This window comes from Tetrao urogallus (assembly GCF_951394365.1).
Source record: "Tetrao urogallus genome assembly, chromosome: 15".
Taxonomy (NCBI): Eukaryota; Metazoa; Chordata; class Aves; order Galliformes; family Phasianidae; genus Tetrao; species Tetrao urogallus.
The window spans coordinates 2,604,661-2,629,757 of NC_136828.1; the positions used below are offsets into that span (position 1 = coordinate 2,604,661).

Genomic DNA, 25,097 nt, shown 5'->3' on the forward strand with positions numbered 1-25,097 from the left:
TTCAGGAGAGGTGGTGTCAGGTGGTTGGGTTGCTGCTAGAATTGCTTTCAGTTGGTGAGAGAAGCTGCTCTGGAAGGTGGGAGGGTAACAGATATATTGCCTGTTTTTTTCCTAGAAGGATTCTGAGACTGAACTAAGTAATTGCAAACATGTCAGTGTTTAAAGTGTCCTTATTGAAGTGGTTGAAATGATCGTGGAGTTCTTCGGAGATGTCCATCATTGTATATTTTTGTCTCAGTGGGATGGTTTGAATTCGTCAGCAAACCGTGAAAGAAAGAGCAAATTAATACAGTTTACATAGAAATCCTTTGTGAAGGTTCAGGGAATACTGATGGGGATGGGGAGGGACCAGGAGGGATTCTCCTGGGAAATGAGACAATAGAAGGACTCTTATTTTAGAGAACAGACACTGGAAGATGTGATACGTATTATTTAATAAAGTATTAAGTGGTCTAAAGAGAGTAGACTTGTAGCTTCTGTGCTGCTTGTCTCATCAACAGACAGTCAATGGAGTAAGAAGGGAAAGAGACCTGATGTAAGAGTGTTGCTTTCTCTGGGAGCTCGTTCAGCAGATGCCTGTGGCCATAAAAACTGCAGGATCAGAAAGGCTGAGCGTGCTGTGTGGACGGACGATGATGACACTGATCACTGGGGGATTTTTTAAGAATGAAATGTTGCCATTCTGGTTTTCAAGAAAGTTTCTAGGAAACAAAATGAGCCCCAAAGGGGAAAGGCTATGACAGGCTGTTTGAAGGATCATAGGATAACTCGGGCTGGAGGTGACCTCAGGAGGTCTCTGGTCCAAGCTTCTGCTCGCCCACCCGTGGCTGTGAGCAGTTGCTCAGGGCTCTGTCCATCCTATCCGACCCGTTCTGCCTGCTGGGCTCTCAGCACGTGGCACTGGGGCAGTGGTGCTGGGCTGAGTAGACCTGAGCGACGTGTGCAGGTCTCCTCCTTACTTACACAGGTCAATGCCAGTGGCAAAACTCAGCACCATTGGAACGTGTCATTTCCTTCTCCCTCCTCTCGCACCCTGGAACTGTGATCAAGAAGAGCAATCAGTGTACACTAAATCTCACCTTCTCCTTTCGTTTGTCAGGTTCCATCTGCCATTCTTATTGATCTTGCTTTGTTCTGATCTGATGATCCTCATTTACGTGACGGGCACAACTGGGCTGAAGATTTGGCATCTAAGTAGATAGGTAAGTGCCAGCATTTATTTTATTTGACCAGCTTCTGTGATTTGTAGAGTCCTAAATCCTTCTAAAGTGAATTGAAAGCTATACTGAGAGCAATTATTTTCAAAGCCATTACTTTTCCAGCTCTACTAACTCGTGCCAAAACTGGCTGTCAGGTCACACTGACAGTAGCAGCATCGGAAACACTGAGATGCAGAGCAGGAGCCTGGGCATGCAGGTCTGGAAAGGGAAGAATAAGACATAAATTGTTCGTTAGTTTTGCATTGTTTCTGTGTTTGACATGGTCTTCATGGGGCACTGAACATTGATTGCAAACACAAAAGTGCAGATCTGTTTCAAAATTTACTGTCAGGCACTGGCCGTAAATAAGCTGACAGTACAAGTGTGTCTGTGAGAAGTATTTAAGGCTGTGGAGGATGTGAGATTCTATTTTTCTGCACACGCTGTCTCCTACTTAGAAGAAAAAGGTTAATTTACCGCAATAACTGCACCAAGATTCTGTCCAGGAAAATGAAATTTATGAACTGGCTACATAAAACTTCAGTTTCTCTCTGGCAGGAAATGACTCCAAGATTCACAGCAAAATCCTCTGCTCGTTCAGGAGGCTATGTCTAAAATAAATAAATCCATTAACATCTGTAATTGCTTATAGGAAAGGCTGACCCATGAAAGTGTGTAACCAGCATTCCTCAGCCTTGCCTGACTGCAGCCAAACCATTTGAGAAAACAATCTTGCCTGTGTTTTTCCTCCTCTTTGAGTCTTTCGGTGCCCAGAGCTTTGCTGGAGAAACTGAGCTACAGTTGCTGCCATTCCAAGTGAAACACTCTGTTAGAAAGAATTAGGTTTGGGGAGCAGTATAAAACCTCTGGTAAAATAGCCAGAACTGTAGTGAGCTTAGGACTGGGAAGAAGAGGACAATCAAAATGTCTAAGAATAGAGATCTACTTTTAATGTTGCCTGGGGATTGATGACATTTCCATCTGGATATTACAGCTAGTGCTCTTCCAAGTAATTCATAGCTAGTATAGCTATTTTATAGCTGAATAAGATGAAGAAACCCTGCAATATCATTTGTTTAGTCTGTTTACCTTGTGTGTTTGACAGCAGTCTGTGTGACATGGTTAGTGCTGTAGTTTACTGCGTACTCACTGGAGGAGTTGAGTGTTAGCAGGGGAGCTGGAGCTGAACGTGAGCAGGCCATGGGGGCCGGAAAAGATGAACATGCCAGATAGAGTTTTTCTAAGACTCGTCCTTGAAACCCTCTTGAAATGCAAGAAATTCCCTTTATTTACTTCTCAGAAAGAAGTGAGGCTCTCCCTGTTAAAGGTGCACTGTCACAAGTGTAAGTATGAATTTATTTTTAAGAAGAAGCCCCTGGGCAGAAGCTCACATAGTATCAGATGCGTGCTTTCAAAGCTTTCCTCTTCTCTCCTCATGTGGCTTGTGTTGGCTGTAGTATAGCTGTAGTGGTTTGAATCAGTACATGCTTGTCCTATTATTATTTTGGACAAATTTGGTTCTCCCCTGCCCTTTCCCCTGGGGGGTTGGACTCGATGATCTCTGGAGGTCCCTTCCAGCCCCTACAATTCTGTGATTCTGTGATTCTTTCACATCCTGCATGTGTATAGGACACCCCATGTAACCCCCTTGTGTATTTCTTTGTTTCAGGGCTTTCCAGGGTGTCTTTCTGAAGCCCTGTAGCATACCAAGGAGAACCTGTGCGTGCTCTGCACAAACTGCAGTGTTTACTTTATGTTCTAGAGACATCTGAAGAGCCAGATTGTCAGTGCAGTATATGTGAAGGCAAGTGGGGTCTGTGAGGAGAGAATATGGCTGCGAATTAAGTGTGGAAGAAAGAACCGTGGGAACGATGAGGAAATGCCCACTGCTTTGACCTCAGTGAATTCTGGATGTCGGAGCTCCCTGAGGGGATGGAAAAGGTCATGAAGGATGCACACCTGAGCTGATTCTGCTGTCTTCTGCTGTCCTTCAGTCCACACAGTGTCATTAGGCAGCAGCGTTACTGGAACCTGCAGGCCAATGGATGAACAGGACAATGATTTTAAAGAGTTGTGGGCAAATCTTTTGGGTAAAGGGAAGAAAAAATCTGGGGATACTGAGGCTGCAAAGAGGGCTCAGAAAAGATCAAAGAATACTGCAGCAAAAAGCAGAGTAAGAAGAGGCAAAGCTGCTGCTAAGAGCCAAAACCATCACCTCTTTCCATCTGCAAAGCAAAAAAGCTTGCTTCAGGATTTGGGTCCTAGGATACAAACACTGGGGCACAAAGCAGACAGTGACACTGTGGCCTGCAGTAGTGGTGACACTTCAGAAGGGGATGGAAGCAGAAGCCCTTTCCCTGCCAGCCAGCTGAGTTCCACAGCCAGTGACTGTAGCCAGGGGACTCTGACAGGTGAGTCAACCAAAACAGAAAATACACTAACTGAGAAGAGTGGAGCTCTTCACCTGGAGAAGATGAATAGCAGCACTGTTGAAGGAGTTTCCATCTGCACTTAGTTACGTAGGCTTATCTAGGCATTTAACCCAACAGTGTGCTCTGTATAGATGATGTAAAATGCTTCATCTTTTCTCAGATGTGGTGTTATCACAAAGGAATCTATTAGGAAGTCATGATTCAGTGATTTTCACAGTGTCAGAATTTAGAAAAACGCCTGTGGAGGTCAGAGCAAAAAACATCAGGAGCCATCAGGACATTGTGCATTGGGAAGAGCAGGGCTTTAGGGCTGTGTTACCTGTTCTTCTCACTAATGACCCTAATGACCTTCAGACAAGGTTTTTCTTAATATTCCTCTCTGAAGGGGATGGAGAGGTATTTGAACTGCATTGCAGCAGGAAAGCTTGATACTGTTACTGTGGTTATCAATCACGGAGTCACATAATACACTGAACATGAACACATTGTTCAGTTCTCTGTCTAAGAATAAGTGTTGCAAAGCTGAGCCTGGCTTAGCCTGGCTTCCCATCAGCTCTCTGGGCAGCTCAGGGATGTGTTTAAGACTGACTGGTAAAACTCTGCTGTTTCTTTCCCCTTCCAGTAAATAGTCGGAGTGGTTGCTCCCAAACAACGTTATCTTTCCATCCTGCGACACAGCCAGGGAGCTGTTCTTCACCCACCTCAAAGATTCCACCTCTCACAGGCTCCAAGGTGCGGGTGGCAGAGCTGGTAGTGGAGAGAATGCAGCAGTTCAAGAGAGTGGCACCTGATCAGCTAAAACACAGCACAGATTGTAGCTTGCCAAAGTCCTTAACCAGCGGAGATTTTGCTGGTGAAAGCCAAGAGCAGAACTCAGCAGAGAATGGTAAGTTTGTCCTCCTTGCTTTTGTACGTGCAGAAAGAGTGCTGTGGGTTGGTTAGAATGGTTGCCTGAGAAGGAGCCCAGATTCCTGGGCTTTGTTCCCAGCTAGCCAGTGGCTCGTTGCACATGCAGCACTCCAGATCTCTTAGAAAACTTGCTTTCTCAGTCGTTAAAGGACTGTCCATTCCTTTCTCCCAGCTCCTTCCTGAGCCTGAATTAATCTCATGTTAGATTCTGGAGGGCTAGTCGATTTCTTGGAAGCAGGTTGAAGTTCTGACGGGATCAGTCCACTGTGTCATCCTTCCCTCGAGAGGTGAATATGACTCGCAGAATGACCTCATCATTGGTAGCCCACCAAGAGCTCTTCAGAGCTAGTATGTTCTGTGCAGGTGAACTGAATTCACAGAAATTTTGCTCTGCTTTCACTCGTTTCTTTGTTTATTTATTTTATATCAAGGCCCTCTTTCTGCATCAACACGAAATCTGTGTGGTTATGTATAAGACCCCAGTTCTTCTTAGCAACTTTAGCCGAAGCTTACCTGCCTTGGCAGTGTGATGTGCTATGAATGACACCTGCTGCTCCCAGAGTAGAGCAGTTCTGTGTTATTTAAAGAGTGCGTTTTGTACATTACCTTGTGAGAAAAAAGATGTGAAGGTACAGGAGGAAGATTGTAGAGCTGACTTCTGTGTGTCTGGTTTAGTAATGACAAGTGTAATAACTCCCTGCCTTTCATACAGGATTCTTCATTCTCTGTCTTAGCTTATCATGTTTCCTTTCTTTTGCCAGATCTCTGTGATCTTCAGTGCATGCAGCATGACGGTGCTCTGGCTTTGGCCCTTCAGCAGGAAACACAGAAGGATTCCCTGGAAAGCCTGGAGGATGCAGGTTTGTTCTTCTGTCAGATCTGCCAGAAGGATCTCTCAGCTATGAACTCAACGCGACGAGAGCAGCATGTTAACAGGTGAGGGACCAGCAGGATGAGTCCTTTCTGCATCTTCTCCCTGCTCAGTCAGCTTAGCCATTACAGAACATGGTAATCTGAGAGGTGACACTGACCTTTATGGCTTGAATTAGCAAGTTGCTTTGATCTCAAAGCAGAAGCTGATTGTCTTGCCCTGCAGGGCTTCTGCAGAAATGTGTTAAGGTAAATGCTGCTTTTATCAGTAGTGCCTTGGAGGGGCTGTGATTGTGAAGTGGCTAGCAGAAGTAATGAGGAGCTGTTATTGCAGGCCTGCCAATCTCAGTCCACAAAGTGATATTTTGCTCTATTTTGCTAAAAATGGTTTTCATAAGGTCATTTAACATGTCAGTGCACATCTGAGTTGTTTGCTGAGGGAAAAGTATTCAGAAAGAGGGAAAGTTGCATTACAGCATTTGTCATTGAGAGTGGAGAGGAGAAGAGGCCTTATCAGAATGGTGAGCAACTAAGCTGAAACCAGTGCCCTTAATTGAGCAGTTTCCTTACTTGTAAATATCAAATAGTGTTAATACATGATGTGCAGGTGGCTTCTTGTAGATTAGCAGCCTGTTGAAGAGGTATCAGAAACAGCACACTTGAACAATTGTATTGTCTTAATGTCAGCACTTTAAGAGGCTGAAGAGTGATTTGGTCTGCCCAGTTCTACAGCTTGTTTTTGAGCAGCTCACATTCACTTGCACTGTCTACAGCTGCGTTTTTGGAGGTGCTGCTGCTGTTTCTGTCTTCAGATACTTGTTGGGAATGCAGATGCTCTAAAGCAGTGCCAGTGTCAGGAATAACTTTGAGAATTGTCTTTCTGAGCTGTTAAACGTGGTCATACAATGAGATTACAGGGTTATTGGCTGCGGATTTTCTGATGGCAGTCTTCATCATAAGACGTAAAGCTGCAGATGGATGGATGTCTTGGCAAACTGGTAATCACCAGTCCTAGGACATCAAGAGTGGTCTCTTATACAGCCCCTCGTCTGCAGGTTCTGTACTTTATGTCCTAATCAGGGGGTGATTTTTATAGCGTGCTTTGTAACACAAACAGGTACTGCGTATCTCTTTGGAGAGGAAGGAAAAAGAACCTGTAACAATTTTTCCACAGTCCTGGCATACCAGAAATTATTAGCAGTTAATTGTCCAGTACTCTAGAGTGCAGCATTCATTTCAACCACTCTGCTTTTCTGTGGCAAAAAAAGCTGCCATTGTCAAGAGAGATGTCTGCCTTGAAGGTGGCTTGCTTTCTCAGCACTGTATGAGGTCATGCCTGCAGAAGTGATCAGTGACAAGAAATAGCCACATTTTGGGTGAGGAGGACTTACTGCCTCTCTGGTAGGGTGATTCCACTTTGAATGGTGATTTATAAATTAGCTGGAATGTTAGAATGGATGCAGAAAGAGGGATTAGATGACGGACACACAGTACAGTTTTAGAAGTTGATTGCTTGCACTGGCTCCTGAGCAGCATATTGTTAATGTGCCTCTGAGGCTGTGACGTTCAGCTCTCTGTTACATCACAGCCATCACAGCAGCAGGCACATCATTTTGTTAGGGGATGTTTTCTTGGCTGTTAAAGCTGTGAGATGGTTGTACTTCCTGGTCTTCAGCAGGGCTTAAACAGTAGTGTGGATAGTTGTAAAGCTTTACTGTTGTCTCACAGGTGTCTGGATGAGATGGAAGAAGCACAGACGTCATCCTCCAGCAAACCAGCAGTCCCTGAATGTCCCATCTGTGGGAAGCAATTCCAAACCCCCCAAAGCCGAGTCAGTCACTTGAAACGCTGTGCTGTTGAGATGGATGTTCCTCCTCAGATGCTTCTTCAGGCGGTGCAGATGCAGGTGTCCACGCTTGGTGAGGCACCTCTTCAACTTCCCAGGTATGTGGTGAAAATAGAATCCTAGAATGGCCTGGGTTGCAAAGGAGCACAATGCTCATCCAGTTCCAACCCCCTGCTGTGTGCAGGTCGCCAACCAGCAGCCCAGGCTGCCCAGAGCCACATCCAGCCTGGCCTTGAATGCCTGCAGGGATGGGGCATCCACAGCCTCCTTGGGCAACCTGTGCCAGTGCCTCACCACCCTCTGAATGAAAAACTTCCTGCTAATATCTAACCTAACCCTGCCCTGTCTTAGTTTAAAAGCAGTGAGATGCAAAGTGCTCCTTTGTCCTGAGAGACATTGACCTTGCAGTCTTTGGAAAGAACTGTAGAAGCAAGGCAGGCTCATGTGGGCCCAAGTCCAAAGAGGGTGCTGCTGCACAGCAGACTGGGAGCGCTTTTTTTTTCTCTTCTTTTTGCGAGTTTGTTTTCATCCTGCTTCAACTTTGTTTAATTGTTGCCTTTTCATACATATTTTAAAGTGTTCAGGATAGAGATCACAGGTGTTTAAGAAACACACGAAACTTCAGTCACTGTTGTGGTCTCATGCTTACCTTCTCAAAGTAAGGTTTTCTCAAGGTTCTGTAGGTAATAAGGAATCTAATCTCTGCTGGGAAAGAAGGCACTCCAGATAGTTTCTTATTATCCCAGATGTGGGGATCACTCTGATGAAGTAGAGCAGCTTCTCGGAAGTGCTTGGCATTTCTTGTCTCTGACTCAGTCATGCTAAATTGAGCTTCCTGCTGCATTCTTCCATTTCAGCAATCAACCAAGCAGGTCAAAGCGAAAAGTCTCCTCCAAAGAGGACTCAAAGAACAAGCAGAAGAGGGCAAAAATGGAGACTAAGGATGAAGATTTGCTGGTTGCTATGGCGATGTCACGCTCTCTGTTGGAGCAAGAAAAGCAGGAACAAGCAAAATCAGTTACAAATGTGAAACCAGTGGCTGCTTTGCCAATCAGATGGAAGCCAGGATCAGGTATGTATTAAAGTGAATTAATGTCAAAGACTGTGTTATGGGAGGAATGATGTAACTCAGCCTGCTTTTCACTTTCCTGTTGGATACAGGAGGGATGACAGCCCTGTTCATATTTTATTTAATCTGTAAGAGCTTCAGCAGTGTGTAGAATCCACACACAACCAAGAAGGACTGCGTCATGTCTGTTGGTTTTAGAGAAATCTCTTACGAATCTCGTGCTTCTCTTTTTTTTCACTGATTGTTTTGAACCTGTAGAATATTGTTAAGATGAGCTATTGTATTTTTGTAAGCTGTTAAAGTAAAAAGAAATAACTCAAAAATAACATTGTTGTTTCTCATGCAGTAGATTTTTCTCATATTCATCCTACTGCAGCCTTGATTGATGCAGTTTCTCTCTCTGTTTTCTTCCTAGAGCAGACATTGTGTGTCTTACATGCTGTTGAGCCTGTGCTTTGCTCTTTCAGTGTACAACAAGGGTTTAGAAAGGAAGACAGCTGGTCAGTGGAGAGTCCTGAGTGCTGCATAGAGCACTTCACTCTTAGTGACCTCAGATCTCCTCCTGCCAGTTGGATTAGGGGCTGGGCATTAGTAAGAGACAGGTAGTAAAACACAGGATTGCCAAACAGCAGCTGTGCTGTGGTTGTGTGGGCTGAGATTTGATACTATCAGTGACCATGACACATGAATATGCACAAAAAGAGTCCTTCATAGATTTGCTTGGTTGTTTTCTTTCCCTCTCTTTTTAGTGCAGCTCTGGGATCTATCGAAACCTGTTTATATAGGCACCATGCTGTGGGTCTGGGAGGTGCACTGCAGGAGTATCAGCTGTAATGGTCAGACTTTGTAGAGATGTGGCATCTTTAAGCATAGAGCAGAGCTGTGCAAGCGTGAGGCCATTTTTTTGGAGTTCATTTCTCCAATAGGGGTGATGTGAGGCTTCGGACTCCTTGCAGAAATGCTGAGGGCTGCGTTCAGCTTGCAGCTACATTTTGGTTGTCACTGACTGCAACGCTTGAAGGAGCTAGCGTGTGAGCTCCTCTGCCCTATGTGCTCAGCTGCTTGTTTATTTGGGTTCTTCTTTCTTTTCTTCTTAAAGAAAAAAGGCGACGTAGAAGAGGCCCAACTACCCCTCCTCCATTACTGCTGCAGGATCCAGCGAAGGTGCGCAGAAGGATAGAAGAGAGGCTAGCTGTGCTGCTTGCACAAGAGGTGGAATTCCCTCCCACTCCTCAGCTTCCCACCAGCAGGATTTTGGAGGTTGAATCTGGGAAAGCAGCCTGGCTCTTGCCATTGCCCAAAAACAGGGACTGCTTTTTGTGGAATTTCAGTGCTCTGACAGGACCGTGTGACCCTGAATCATTCTATGCTGCTGGGTTAACCCCTCCGATTGAACCTTGGAAGCCTGTGCAGGTAGGACGCTCTTTCGTCCACGCTGTGGTTTGTATGTGTCCTAGGTCCCTCACCCTGCAACTTTTTCCTGTTGCATCACTTGATATTTAAATGTGACCCCCTGCCTTTGCATACTCAGTTCTCCTTTACTGTTGTCCCCTGGTTGTACAGTTGGATTTTGTGATTTTGAACTTTCAGTCCTTACTTTTGGAGAGAAACCAAGGTTTGTATTACCCTGCTTTTTGACCCAAACTGCTGTAGCTCATGGAGCATTTGGACACCTCTCCGAGACACAGGGTTTGGATTTGGGTGATCCTGTGTGGAGCCAGGGATTGGACTCTGTGATCCTTGTGGGTCCCCTCCAACTTGGAACATGACTCTGTGTTGTGCTCAGGCAGCAAAGAATTAGGTGAAAAGTTTAAACTGAAGACTGCTATTTTTGCCTTTCATAGAGAAGGTGAGAGTGCCCAGAATTGTAAAGTGAAGCATTTGCACTTCAGGCTTTCCCTGTGCAACCCACTGACTCTTGGCACATGAGCTTTGATCTTGTTTTCAGTTCCACTGTTTCATTCTGTTTTTCATCCAGATCTCCTGCCTCTTTCAGTGCTCTGTATTTTTATAAAACATGCCTTCACAAGGGACAAAAGTCTTTTAATCTCTCATCTTACTACAGACTTGCTCACCAAGAAGAAATATATTACTTCTCTTCCTTCCCATGTGCCTTACTTGAAGGATTGTTTGGTGCTTCTCTTCCAAAGTTACTGTGTGTATATAGGTACTTCTTAAAATAACTTTTTCCCTTGTCAAATTGCAGTGTTTTTCACTGTTTTTTTGCTGTTAGGGCTATAATAGAGGGACTCCATTCTTTGTGGATTTTCGACCTCTCAAACGAAAAGCACCAGAGAAGTTTAAAAAGAAGGGAGACCTTTAAAATCAGGGCCGTGTTTGCCCGTCTCATTCCTTCCATTCTCAGAAATGGCTAAGCCATTTCTACTTAGAAATGAACAAAACTGTTTTCAGTGGGAAGCAGAAATCGATCCTGGAAAATATCAGCTCAGAGGTGAAAGTTTGGCATGGTTACTTGTGACTGCAAAAATATCTTTAGATCTCAGAACAGAAGCACCTGGGCAGCTTCAGCTACAGCTTTTGCCAAACACTTCAGCAATAATGAAATATTTGGATGTTGAATTGGGAACATTTCCACCATCCTTTCTTCTTCCTTGCCAGTTGCCTGCACAGACGTGCACTTTCTGAAACCACTTTTCCTGTATTTTCTCCTGTAGTTCCCTTTTCCCTTTTTCCCTTTATAGCTATCTTTCCTCTAGAGTGTCCTTCATAGAATTACAGTTTCTGCCTTGGAAGCCCGAGGTATGCTCTGTAATTCTTTACTAGATGTTCTGAAACTGTGTTCTGAGCTCTAAAAATACACACTGCACCTAACTTATTGGTGTCTTTTTCCCCTCTTTTGATCAGAATCATAAACCAGAGGATGCCCTGCCGTCAGCAGGATCTGATCAGCCAAAAGTATCTCAGCAAATTCAGCCTGACTTTGGTTCTCATGAGTCTACTTGCAGAGAGATTAGAGACCAAACCTGTGATGAATTCAAGTCAGGCCCTGAAGGAGATGGGCAGATTTTATCTCACAGCCAGAAGGATATTCAGAACCTGCAGGATCTAGTTGAATTGGCCGGGGAAGGACTCACCCTTACTCAGTGGAACCTTGATGTTGGCCATACTCGTGCAGCAGAGCAGGCAGGTGAGTTCTGGCAGTTTCTTGAGCCCTGTCCCTAATTGCTGCAGCTACACAGAGCCAGACTTTGGTTGCACCGTGTCAGGAGAGCCACGACAGCATCCACAGGTGGCTGATGATCCGGGAGGTGATGCTGTGGGTGAACATTTCTCTGCAGTAAGCTTTAGTTACAATCAGCAGACGTTTCTAAAATGAGTTGTAAGTCCCGTCATTGAGAACTCCCAGCAGCAAATACCACATTTTATTTTAAAATTCCTTTAAGGTTATCAGAGGCTTTTCTGCCAGCACAGAGCCCAGGCATATCCAGTGACAGAGCCAATAAGTTCATTCTGACTGTTTGGAAACTTTCTGTTATGTGTGCTGTCTTCTTGTTCTGGAAACGAGAGATGCAAGAGCAGTGATTGGTCCATTGGTACAGAGACCTGAAGTTTATCTGTACCTGCACAGGTGAAAAAGCACAACATCTGCTCTAACCTGCCACTCATAGTTGCACACAGTGCACAGCTGCACTTTTTAGTGTCACCCCTTAAAATGGCCTGGGCTTTTAGCAGGGTGTACTGTGTGTCTCCTGGTCACTTGTGAGACAGAACATGGTTGATGAGACCACCTGCCTGCCTGTGTTTTCTCTTGGGTGTAATATTCCTCATTTCTCCAATTAAGCTGCAGCAAACAATTGCTGTTCCTGTAAAACTTGTGCTGGGTTTTCAATGAAGATACAGGTTCCTGGGTGAGGGAAATCATTTCTGCACATAAATATAAATTGTGCATACAGTAATGCAACCGAACCCATTTCTGAAGACATCAATTCCTTCTGTTGCTCCTCATCCTGGTCTGTGCACAGCACATGGATCAGGCTGTGCAAAACTCCTCTCATTTCACTGCTGCCTCTGAGCTCTGGGGCCCACGAGCATTTTGTCTAGGTTGAAATGCAGATCCAAGATGCACTCTCCCTGTCTGCTGGGGTTTGTCCCATCCCACTCTGTGCCTCGTTTTTTTTCCCACTGGAGGAAAACTGAGATGTGAAGTGGAGAAGCGTGCCGTGCTCAGCAATTCCTCTGTTTAGGTGAAAACCTCACGCACAGAATGGTGCTCACATACCCACAGCCTGTTGCAGCACAGAGCCATACCCCTCTGAGAAAGGCCTGGGGGACAAGCTGGGTGCCAGCCCAGCCAGGCTCACTGTAGCAGTTGTCCTGGGGAGCTGCTGTGGTAAAGATTCTCTTAGGAGATCTTACATCACTCTGTCTCAGTAGGAAGGTGTTCATGATTTGTGATCCACTTTTTCTTCTTTGAGGAAAAGAACTGAGTTCCAGTGATATTCCATGTACTGGTTTTGTCCCTTCACTTGAAGAGAAGAGATTCCTGACACGCAGCTGTAAGAAAGTAAGGAAAAACCTTTTCCCCACCCTTATTTTGTGTTTGCTTACTGCTGTAAAAAGGAAACTATAGGATTTGTGCAATCTGTAGAAATGTGGAATATTTCCTGTTCCTTTCTATGGAAACAGAAGTACTTAAGGTTCAGTCTCAGGGATGATGATGGCACAGGTGAGATCAATGCACATGGTCTTTCTTTGATACCTATAGGCAGACCTGTGAATTTGTCTTGTCCCACCTAACAAGAAAGATGATTTAAAATGACAGGTAACATAAAGCCAATATCTGCATTGTTTATATAAAGAGAATCAGGCTAAACCATTATGTTGAAGCATGAAAAGAATTTGGAAGCAGGGCTGTAGCTGTGCTGCTGTTGGTGGTACTCTGCTTGAATTCCCAAGCTTTATCAGAGCATGTTAGCTGGAGCTTGGGAGAGAGAGGGTTGCCTGCTGCTTCATCCAGGCTCACATACCAGTGACTCTGTGGTTCTGAATGGAGCTGTTCCTTTTCTGTCACCTTCCTCTCCACATCACGCTTACCAGTGGGAGAGAAATCATTGCAAGGGCTGACTTAGGCTGAATTATTAGACATAGAAGCCTGATAGATGGGATAATGTGCAGTTCATGCTTCTTAGACGCTCACATTAGCAGCAGAAGAAAATCCTCAGTTGTGAGAACATGTATCAGAGGAACTAGGTGAACAACCAGTGTGCTCTCTGTGGTGAAAGCCACAGGCCAGAACGTCACAATTTCTTATGAAGACAGTAGTGTTCTGTAGATCATGTTTAGCCTGGATGTCCCTCTCCTTTCTCCTGTAGATGTACAGTCAGTTTTCTTCAATTAAAGTTTGTTTTTAAAAAAGCCCTAACTCATCTCCAGGGCCATCTCATGAAACTTACCATCTTTGGTTTGCTAATAACTAATTGTGCCATGAAAAGTAATAGGAATTGGTGCCAGGTGAACTTTGGTGCCTTGAGAAGACAATTTTGTGTTGAGCATGTAGAATTCAGAAATTTCTGAAAGAAGACAAATCTTTGAGGTCGGAATCAAATAAATTTGAGCATCCCAATTACTTGTTATAGAAAGTCTAGATGTTCTTTGAAGGTGTAAAAAAATCCATAGCAAATAAAACTTGCTATTTCATAAGCCTCTGAGCATGAAAACAAATGCCTTTAGCAGTGCAAGGACTGTTCTGATCCTGTGGCTGGAACTCAGTTACCAGCACTAATGTGATGATTGACTGTTCAAATCGAGTTTAATTCCATGATTCCCAAACAAATGAAGAGTTCAGTTGACAGTGAGAGAGATTTGTGCTTCGTGAACACAACAGTGGTAAGCACATAGAGCTAATAGATCCACTGCATTTGTGACACATCTCCCTGCCCCGTGCTTAAAAGCCCTGTGACATCTGTAGAATCCAGTCTGGTTGGCTTCTGTAGGAGAGAGAGTGTCTTGGTGATTTCTCTTACAAGCTCATGTACCTGCTGGAGCTGTTTTTACACCAACCTGTTTACTTTGCACAGAGAATGATGCAGCCAGGAGGTTTTTAGTCTTATTTAATTTCCCCATTCTTGATTTGTAATTTTAACATCAGCAGGAAGGCTGTCCTGGGCTGGCTGCCTGGAGCACAGCATCAGGATCTGTGTTTGCTGGCTTCTGGAGGGGCTGTCTTGCAGGTATCCACCTGCCAAGAATAAGAAAGCAAGAAACATGAGATTAATTTCCAGACTGAGCTTCCTATCTTCCTCTTGGAGGTCAGTCCACACCACTCCCAAACACACGCAGCCTTTGTAGGCCACCTACGAAGTCTTGGAAGAAGTGTTCTGCTGTGTGCTGCTGTTTGACTGCTCATTATTACTGGCTGCCTGCAAGCACGTGCTGGAGCAAGTAGAAAGGTTGGATTTCCACAGTCCAGTGTGGAAACCTGCTAATAGAATAAAGAGCTGTGTTGTTCCACGTGGAAGTGCATCTCATGCAGATGTTCTCTAGAGTAAGACTTGCATTTCTTCAACTCTGCAATAGGCTGAAAAAGCACAGGCTCAATGACTAGTGTGTTATGTATGAACTGGTTTTCACTTGCTCATTCTCTTAACTGTGAGCTGAGATTATCTCCTGCTTCTCTGAAGCAGTGGGCACCTCCAGAGGCACAACATTTGCCTCCAGGGGTCTGAATCTTTAGAGAATTGCCTGGGGTGAGTTTGTACTGGGAGCAGCTCCAGAGCAGAAACCGTGTCTATCAACCCTTGATATTGTTTCTGCCTTTGGCAGCATGCCCCAAGCCTCATGTTGCCATTGCCATTTGCAGTCACAGGTAGCTCAGGCAACAAGCCCTCCTCGAACTTCCAGCAAGGTGTTCTGGAACTGTAATAGAAACTAGGAGTTTCTGATGTTATTGTTTGGGGGCTTTTTTGAGTGGAGTTTTCAGGAGGAGTTTGTGTAACAAGCATGTAAACTCCTTTCAGCTAGATTACTGCATTAGTTCTATTGCATGTGAGCCCCTCGCTGCAGAGCTGCTCTTCTGAGCTGTCACTGCCAGGCAGTGAAAGAGAGGAGAAAGGTTCACTGCCCCATCGCTGAGTCACCCTCTTTCTTCTTACTCTAATTACAATGAACTGAGCTCCAGTCCATCAAAGTGAAAACTACAGTTTCCTAAAATGAGGTGGAAGGCAGCAGATCAAGAGGCCAACAGGAGGCAGTGGCTAAACCACACCAGGAAATGGTTTGGAAATCTGATGGTGATTGTGTGCTGTAATGCAAGGCAGAGCAAGGAGAATACAGCACAGCTGCCATTTCTTCACCATTGCCAGGCTGTGAAGAAGTAGAAAGGAGGAGGAGAAAAACAAATCCAGAAATGTCTTACAGGCTTGTCTGCTTGTTTCACCTAATGCTGCTGCTTATCTGCGGAAGGCAATGACAGCACATCCAAAATGGGGCCCACAGTACAGCAGTGCTGACAGTCTGGGTAATTCTCGTGTCAGGGAGGTGTGTGACAGCTGTGATATGACTTGTCTTTGTGTTCATTCTGTGCTCTAGTCCTCCCTGAGGTCGCTGGCTGCAGATTTCAGTGCAATGGTCAACAACCCCCACTTAAGTGATGTCCAGTTCCAGGTGGACTCTGGGGAAATCCTTTATGCCCACATGTTTGTGCTGTATGCACGGTGTCCGCAGGCCATTCAGACTGTAAGTACTGCTGATAAGTAAGTACTCCTGTGCTGTAAGTACTCCTATTCTCCTTCAGCAAAGCCCACACCTACAGTCGGTGCTGCAGGTCCTAATGGCAGGTGCCTGCGGACATGCAGGCAGATTCACCCAGAAGGCAGAATCCTGACAAAGTAATGGAAACACATAGTATGTTATCTGGAGGAATTATAAGGAGGCAAGGATCCTTACTTACATTCTGCCCACGAGCAATGCAGAAAACTTCCAAGGTGCCCTGTGCTTTTGGGTGTTACATTAATACCAGTGCAGACTCCATCTTAGTATCTCCTGCCTTTCACCCAGACTGGGAAGGTTGATTATGGGTTAAAGAAATTCTGGGCAGTACTTGAAAATAACCTGCACAGGGGTTCTGCCATTGTCACAGTTGCTTTGGAAGTAGCTGCACTGAACTGGGCTTTTTGCAGGGATAGTGCATGGTTCCTGTGTCCTTGGAAACATTTTGGGTTGATTGGTTCCCCAGTTTTCAGCCTTAATGTGAAATTTATTAAGGGATCTTCACAGCCACTATCAAATGTGCCTGAGTCCACAAATCAAAAGATTTTAAAAAACCAAACAAAACAACAGTGCATTAGCCAGACTTTCTTATATCCCTGCAACTCTATTTGGCTTCACTGTTCCCATCAGCTGTTTTCATGGGCAGGAATCATTTGCATGAGCACAGTGGTGAGACTGACCCACGCTCTGTGTATTTTATTCCTGCAGAGGGTTGGTTTCCACCAGGTCCATGTCTGCAGTGTTTCACATTTGTTTTCCATGTAGATGCTCTTATTTGTTGAAGCATTCTGGTAGCAGTGAGAAAGTAATTAATCAGAGTTGACTTTGGAGCTCATAATGCCCCCTGACTTTGAGGAGAGTTTCAGGTAGCACATTACATGATTGGACTGCAAAGGAAGTGAAACCTTACTAAACTGGAGAGATGTTCTCAGCAAAACCTGAAATCGGATTGGACCCACGCAGATAGTGATCCAGTTCAGTGACACAGGGTTTATTTGGTGTCTCTTTTCCTGCAGGACACCGGGAGAACCAGAGATTTGTCCATTTATCAAGAGTAGGTAAATTCAAAACAGCTAATACTCTAATAAAAAGTACAGAGGAAGCTTTCCTGTGAGGGAGGTGTAGATAACTCTGGAAGCTGTGCTCTGGGCAGTAACTGGATTCTGAGGCAGAATGGAGAACTCAAGACCATATTTTGCATGTTTAGCTAAAACAACGAGTGGTCAAACTTTATCCAGTCTAACAGCTGTAGAGTCAGGCAGGAAAGAATTTGTTCTGTATGAAGCTCTTCATAACTGGTCACGTCAGGGTCCTGGTCCTAGGCCAAGCCTTTGGTGAATGGAAGAAATGAGCTGACACAGATATGAATATTAGCATCGATACTCCTTTGCTAGCAACTTTTTTTTGTTTTCCTCTTACCCCAGGAGGGCTTTACTTGTTCTTCTCTTCCCTCAGGTTCACAGTGAAGGGTTCTTAGTGGAGGAGGATGGCAACACGCAGACGCACCGTGTGCTGCTGAGTGATGTGACAGGAGAGGCAGCCCGTGCTTTCCTGCGGTACCTGTATGCTGCTGATGCTGACATCCCTGCTGACGTGGTGCCCCAGGTGGGGGCTCTGGCTGCCAGGTTTGTATCATAAGTTTGTTTGGGATCCCTTCTTGCTTTCAGCCCACAGACAGACCCTATGCAGACCCCACAACCTGGGCTCTTCTGTTGTAGGTTTAGTGGCTAAAAGTTCCATAGTCCTCTATAGCATTACTGCCCTCATGTTTCACACAAGTCTCTCTTCAGGTTGAGTCTTTGTGAGATTTCCTTTTACAGCATATGTCTGTCACACCTTTGCCAAGAGTTTTGTCTCAGGCTCTGTATTGACAGCCGATGTCAGTGATGAGAAGCATGCGTAGCATGTGTGATTCTTAAAGCATTACACTCTATGCATGTGCAAACTGAACACTTCAGAGTGTGTGAGGTGCACAGAACACTGATGTATTTTGTCAGCTATGCTCTCAGTTATGAACCTGGATGTGCACTGAGTAAAGAATCTGGAATAGGAACAGCTGAGACACTGATAGCTGGGTTTTGCCTTTGTGTGCACAGGGGTGCCTTGTCTGCCATGCCGTGGGGATTTCACCAGTGCAGTTGTCAAGGGGGTTTTAGTCATGCTTTTAGAAGGTTTGTATGTTTGTTTGTTTTTAAAAAAAAGCAAGAGTGAACCTGATGCTTTCATGTGACACCTGGAAAAAGGAATTCTGGGTGTCGGGAGCACACTGGAGCTTCTGTATGTTAGGAAATCAACATCCTCATGCAGATCCTTCACAGGGCTCGCAGGAGTGTCCAGGCAGGGAAATACTGAAAAGGGGAGGTATTAACATTACTATTACATCCTTGCAGGTTTGGTGTGAGGGAGCTGATGGCAAACTGTGAAAATAACACTGGAGAGAGTCAGATGTCTTCTGGAGTGGATTCAGAATGTGATCTGATCTCCGTGACAGATGACAAAGATTGTGAGGACAGAGCAGAGAACTTCCAAGACCTCTTGAAGTCTGTGTGGGTGGGTGAAGATGAGGAAGAAGTAGCTGACCTCAACCAGGAATGCCAGAAGGAGGATGACAATGCGGTGGGTGAACAGGAGCTGGAAGAAATCTATGAGTTTGCTGCAACTCAGAGAAGGATGATTCAAGGTAAAACAACACCGAGTGAAGGAACTGACTGCAGCGTGTGCAGTGATACTGAGGCAGCCCAAGAGATGAACCAGCAAACTGAGGAGGAAGAGGTGAAGAGATCTGTATCTTCTTCAGTAAGCAGTAACTTCAAGGATTTGAGGGATAACAGTGATGTGGAAACATCTGCATGTGACTTATCTGCAGAAAAAGAGAGAATGCAGCATATAAGTAGATACAGAAGCGTGAATGCTACACAGATCACTTCTGTGCCTCACCACAGAGAAGCTCAAAAGAGGGATGTAGCATCCCGTGGTGCCACCACTGATGAAGGAGAGACTGTAAGGAGATGCGAAGGCGGAAAGGACTCCAGGTCATCTCAGGCCTCACACGATGTAAAAGGGGAAGATCACTGTGAAAAAGAGTTTCTTAGCTTTGCCATTGATACTAATATCAATGAGAGTTACGAACACTTATTTTCTGCAACTCAGGGAGATTACTGTGAGCCTTCCCCAACAAAAGAAGTTAGTAAGGTATCAGAAGAAGCTCTTGGTGAAAAACACGTTGATGTCAATGATTTTCATCTGCACAGCAAAACACAGAAAGACTTTTCTCCATGTAAAAATGGTTCTTACAGGAGTCCTCCTTCCAAAGCTTTTGTGCCTCTTTTTCCTGCTGTTGGATCTTCACCTCTGTCTCCAAAATCAGACAGAAAGCTTGCGAGCGAACATATGTCAACACCAAAACAAACAAAAAAATCATTCCCACCTGATGAAATTCTTTTTCAGAAGGCCAATGAGCTGGAGACTGCATCTCCACCAGAGCTTCCCAACACTGATTTAAACAAGCATGTCCCAGTGTTGTCAGCACCAGTTATCAGAACTCAGGATCCTGCAGCTCAGGGGAGCAAGAAGGGTGATGTCATTGTTTTATCTTCTGATGATGAAATGGAGTTAGAAGACAAGAAGTCACCAGAGTCAGGCTCTGTTCTGAAGAAAGTGGAAAGCCCTGAGCAACTGAAATGTGCAAATAGAGGACGTGGTCCTGAAATACCAAAACCTGAACACAACACATCAGTCACTGAAACAGAGCAGAGATCACTGCAGATATCACACCTCGTTACAGATAAGGCGCACGTAAGTAATGATGTGAAGATGTCCACTGAGTTGCCTCCCAGCAGCCACGCAGATGCTTGTACAGAGGGTGAGCAAAGCCCAAACCTGAGCCCAGAGAAAATGCTCAGTCACGAAGTGTCTTCAGGTACTGAGAGCTCCTGGCTGGTGCCTGACACACCAGTTCTGACCAAAAGCAGAAGTTCCTCAACACAGACCCACGTCACAGGTAGTAACTCTTCCAGGAGCCCAGAATCTAAAGTCAGCACAAAAAGCCTAACAGCTGATAGTAGTAACCGTGAAATGGACAGAAATGTAAGAGAAGTTCATCAAGCAGCATTGTCAGACAAACATTTGCCTGTGGAGAACTGTGTCAGTGAAAGAAATCCTTCCAGCAGCCCAGAAGCAGGGTCAGTTTTTGAGAAATCTGCACCGCTTTCTTCAGTGGATCCAGTTCTCACCCTTGCTCACACCAGCTCACAAAGCAAATGTGATAATACCTCATTTTTGTCCAAATCTGTGCCTCCATGCCATGGGAAGTCAATGGAAGATAAATCAAACGTCAGCGTGGTTGAGATACAGGACAGTGAGGGGGAGAAGGAAATAAGTATAGTGTCTTTGAGCAGTAGTGTCTTGCTTGCTGATGAGCCTGCAATTCCTGCTGATGACTGCTGGCACAGTAAGTATCTGTCACCAGTCAGAGCTAACAGCCAGGACTCCAGACAGAATGGCCATGCAAACACCAGCGCTGCCAGCAGCCCCCAAACTGACCTTGTGCACGAGCAGTGGGAGAGCCCAGACCAAGCGTGGGAAATTAAGGGCAGTACTCCTCTTCAAGGAGCTCCTGTTGGCAGAAGAACAACTTTGCTCCGTCTTGAAAAGAGTCCCATTGAGGCATGTACACCACGGGGCAGCAGAGCAAGTTACCTGAACTCCAAACTCTGGGATGAGTGGGATGGAGAAGAGGAGGAAGATGAATTTCCAGAGGTGCTTCCTCTGTCACAGAGGGTATCAGCAGCAGCAGGTGCAGATCCTATAAAGACTCCTGGTGAGAGCTTGCATTGATACTAGTTTCACTACAGTAGGTTAAACTGTTTTCATTTAAAGTCATTCCACCTCTTGTTCACTTGATATGCTGGTAGGGATTTTGGCTGCCTGATAGTACTGTCAGGGCCAGACGCAGAGAAGGTGCAGTCATCTTCTATAGCTGGGGAGCACATATCTAAATGTGAGGTTACTGGAGCACACCTGCTTGTGTGTCATTCTTGCTGGTTCTTTGATGATGTCAGTGGTCACTGCAGAACCTACGGGTACCTGGAGGAAAAAAGAAAGGAAATAAACCAACCAACCATAACCAAATCAAAACAAACAGTCTTCAGTTTGCGTGCTGATGGATGTGTATTCACTGTAGTACTAGGTTTCTGTACAGTCTGCTGCTTTTCATGCATTCAGGAAGCGATGCTTGTGCTTACATCAGGACATCTGGTAAGCAACAAGATGCAGCTCTCTAGCACAAGTGCAGTGGGTTTCCTTGTATTGAAGGTAGCTGGGCTGAGCACTGATCCCAGCCCGTGGATTTGCTTCATGCATGCTTTTCTGCAAAACTCTGCTGATGCATGATTGTCTTGACTTCCATTGCCTTCCATTTGCTGTTTCTGGGGTCTTGTAATAGATCTCTGGGTGCTGGCAGATACCTGAGTGCACGGCACAGCAAGAAGTCAGCATGGCACACATAAGACTGAGAGCCACAGTCTTTCCATCTTTGTGCCCGCTTTGCCCTGGGATCCACAGGAGTTCAGCCTTCTTGAAAGCCTGACGGTGCACAGAATGCTAACATAACCTTTCTGGTCCCAAGAACTTAGAAATATTAGTATTTTACATGTGTTGCACTTGCGTGGTTCCTTCCATTTAACACCAGTAAATGATCTCACAGTGCCTAATTAAAATATTGCTCTGTACTAAGTGAGTAGTTTAACCAGTGCTGACAGCATGACCTGCAAAACTGGCTGCTCTTCACAATGGCAGCAAATCTACTGATTCATCAAATCAGTATCTAACTCAGGACCCCAGGAGCTTGACTTGCTCAGTTTCTTCTTCATCAGGTCTCCCATGAAATTTCCTTCATGGAAAAGAACTGCTTCATGGAATTCACTAAACACTTTTTTCACTGCCTTGCGAGAGCTGCCTGTTCTAACAGAGCCCTGAATGGCCTTTGTAGTCAGGCCTGACTTACACCTTGATGTGAACCATTTTCCATTTTCAATTCAACAAAAAGCAAGTGTCCCACTCTAAAAAGCAAAAGAAGTGTCAGCTGTTCCATCCAGTATGAAGGTGAGTAGTAAGTAAAAGAGTTTGTACTGCTGCTTAATTATTATATAAAATTAGAATATCTGCCACTAAGAATGAAAAATAACAGCTATTTTAAGTGCTAAATCTGATCGTGGTGATTTCATTCTGCTGCAGAACCTGCATGTCAAGAGAACAGCAATTCTCCCAGCACTCCAGTGACACCAATGCCATCTTACTCCATGATGGAGACACCACAGCTGAAGGAGGAGTTGAAAAGGTTAGCGTTACCTCCATGAGTACATCTCTTGCAGCACAAACTTGCGAGCAAGTAGTGTGAAAGGAAGCAACTGGGATGAAAGAGAAACCTTGGTGAAGCTCTTCCAGCTCACCACTGGAGTTCCTCGCATGAGCACCTTCCTGAGGTATGGCAGTGGAAGGTGCAGCATTATCTTAGCCTAAGCTCTTACTTTTTTTCTTTCAGATTTGGAGTTCGTGCTCTCCCAAAACGCCAGATGGTGTTGAAACTGAAAGAGATATTCCAGTATACTCACCGGGATGGGGACTCTGACTTTGAGGATAAAGTACCCTCCTCCCAGCCTCCCCAGAAGTCCCCTGCCAAACGCTGTAGGCAGTCAAAGGCAGCTCAGACTACAGGTGGAAAGAGTCCCAAAGCCTCGAAGGCTGTGAGCAAAAGGAAGCAGGTTGCAACAGGTTCTTCAGTGCTCCCTGTAGGAAGGAGAGAGGATGACCTTGTCGGACCCTCTAAAAAAGGCTGTGCAGCACCCAAGCAGAGAAATGAAATGATACATCATCCAGAAGGAAACAGAGAGCAGAACAGGTCAGCTGCATCTCCAGAAGGATGGTCTCTGGGAGCTGATGGTGAGGAACCAATGCTCTCTGCATCTCAGAAGTCTACAGTTTCTTCGGGGGATGGAAGTGACTTCTCCTTCAGTTCACAGAGGTAAGGGAGTAAAATACTGAACAGAGTAGTCAAAGATGCAAGACAGAGATGAGCTAGGAGCACGGCTAAGAGGTGAGCGTCTCCGTGGCCTACAGGAGCCCTGCTGCTTCCTTGGGTTTGTCATCTGAAGGTCAACACCATCGTGTAAAATAAATGAACTTTGGGCTGTTTGCTCTAAATCCCAGTGAGCTGTTCTGTTCCCAGAGCACAAAAGCTTGTGGCATGGGCAAGGCCCACGTCTGGCATGCCCAGTCACTGCTTGTCACAACAACGAGCATTGGCTGAGAGCTGCATTTGGCATAGGGAAAGGAGAGCACAGCAGTACTTAGCAGAGAAGGCCGTGGTACAGCAGCAGTAGGTGCTGTGGGTCAGAAGCAAGGAATGGCAGCCAGTTCCAGGCCTCAGTGAGCAGGACTGGAGCTGTCATGGCTGGAATAGGAAAGTTTGTAGAACGTGTGCCTTGTTTTTCACTCAGCATGTGTACTGGTATCAGTCTATGATCCTACAGATGGTAGTCACAAGGGCTGGCCACCAGCTATGTAGGGAGCTCTCGTTCTGGTCCTCGTGGCTTGTTCTTTCTTTGATTTCGGGTACACTTGGCCTTCTTTTTAGTTCTTATGTGAAGGAATTGGAGGCCTATGCATTTGCATCTGAAGAGGAGGAAGAAGAACTTCCAGCATCCCAGGCAGCAGCTCGGGAAGAAGAAAAACTGGAGGCAGTGAGGTGCTACATCCGCTCAAACCCAACCCTGTACGACAGGATTCTCTTCTATGAGCCCATTGAGCTGGCTGACCTCCACGCAGAATTGAAACTGAATGGCATTAAGATTTCCAAGGCAAAGCTGCTGGACTTCTTAGATGCTCAGTGCATCACCTTTACCACAGCTGGAGCCCGGAAAGAGAAGGAACAGAAGAGAAAGGGGAGCAAAAAAAAGAGGAAACGATACTGAATGGATCCCACTCCTCTATCCTGAAAATTTCCTTCACAGAGGCCTTCCTCCTAAGGTGGAAACCCTGTGCCAGGCTGCTCCTGGCGGAGCTGGTGTGATCGGTGGGTGCACTGCTCCTCCTTGTGGCCTGCTGTCCAGATGACACGCTGGAAAACGGATCTGAACTGAGCTCCTGCTCTCAGCTTTCCTCTGAGCTGCACAAAATCCTCTTTCAGGAGCCTTTTTATGTTCCCTGATTTTCATCCTGTGCATTCTCTTGTCTTTCCATTTTAGTAGTTTTAGATCCCCAGCTTCTCTTCTTGTTGGTGCTTCTGAGATGGCTGCTTCCTCCAGTGGTACTTGCCACGGTCCTTGCCCTGGCCTTGGCCTGAACCCTTTTTGTTCCAATATTGAGTGGAATAACCCATGTGTGTTTCGTAAGTGGCTGCAAAACAGTGCAGGTGTTTTTGTGGTCTGTTTGTGGTGGCTGCATCACCAGATGTCACGTAGAAGCCGTTGAGGTTTGAACGTTCAGTTGTGTGCATTCACTTTGCTGAGATTGGTGCTAAAGACATTACAGCTCCATTTTCTGAGTACTGTTTCACCGTGTCATTCTAGCTTGACTGTGTGACATTTTAAAAAAGACAGTGTTACAGTGACCAATGGATCTCTCAAGCAATTCTCACACCCTGATCTAAAGCCTCTGTGGATCTGTCTTGTCATTTCCAAACTGAACCAATATTTGGTTGGAAACTGTCTGGGACTCTTGGGGAAGTCTTGGACGCTAAATAGTCATCTTATTTATTAACTTCTACCACACCTTTGGATTTTTCTCTGTTCTGGCAGGTCTGAGTCTGCAGAGTCTCACTCACCAAAATAGACACAACAATTAAAAAGAAAAGGCTTGATTTCTGAATGTATTTATGTATTTGGAACATACTTTTTTATTATTTGATACAGCACTGCCTTGGTTTTATTTGATTTCTATACAATAAACAATTTGGAAGGAAATAATGCTAAGCTATATGTAATGTCTTCTGAGGGACTTTTAGGGATGGTTCTAAGCAGAAACACTGGGTCTGGTTGAGAGCAGGA

The 25,097-nt window shown here is 45.2% G+C and overlaps 1 protein-coding gene across 1 annotated transcript; it reads left to right on the forward strand.

Moving 5' to 3' along the window:
- Nucleotides 1-3,240: 3,240 nt before the first annotated feature.
- On the forward strand, nt 3,241-24,023 carry SLX4 (SLX4 structure-specific endonuclease subunit; the record flags this gene model as incomplete). Its single annotated transcript, XM_079543082.1, has 14 exons — nt 3,241-3,610; nt 4,254-4,517; nt 5,302-5,476; nt 7,139-7,354; nt 8,114-8,328; nt 9,425-9,738; nt 11,191-11,473; nt 12,762-12,850; nt 15,874-16,020; nt 17,509-17,678; nt 18,444-20,872; nt 22,288-22,390; nt 22,595-23,074; nt 23,687-24,023. 14 exons carry the CDS (start codon nt 3,241-3,243, stop codon nt 24,021-24,023), a joined length of 5,592 nt encoding a protein of 1,863 aa, XP_079399208.1.
- Between the last annotated feature and the right edge of the window lie 1,074 nt (nt 24,024-25,097).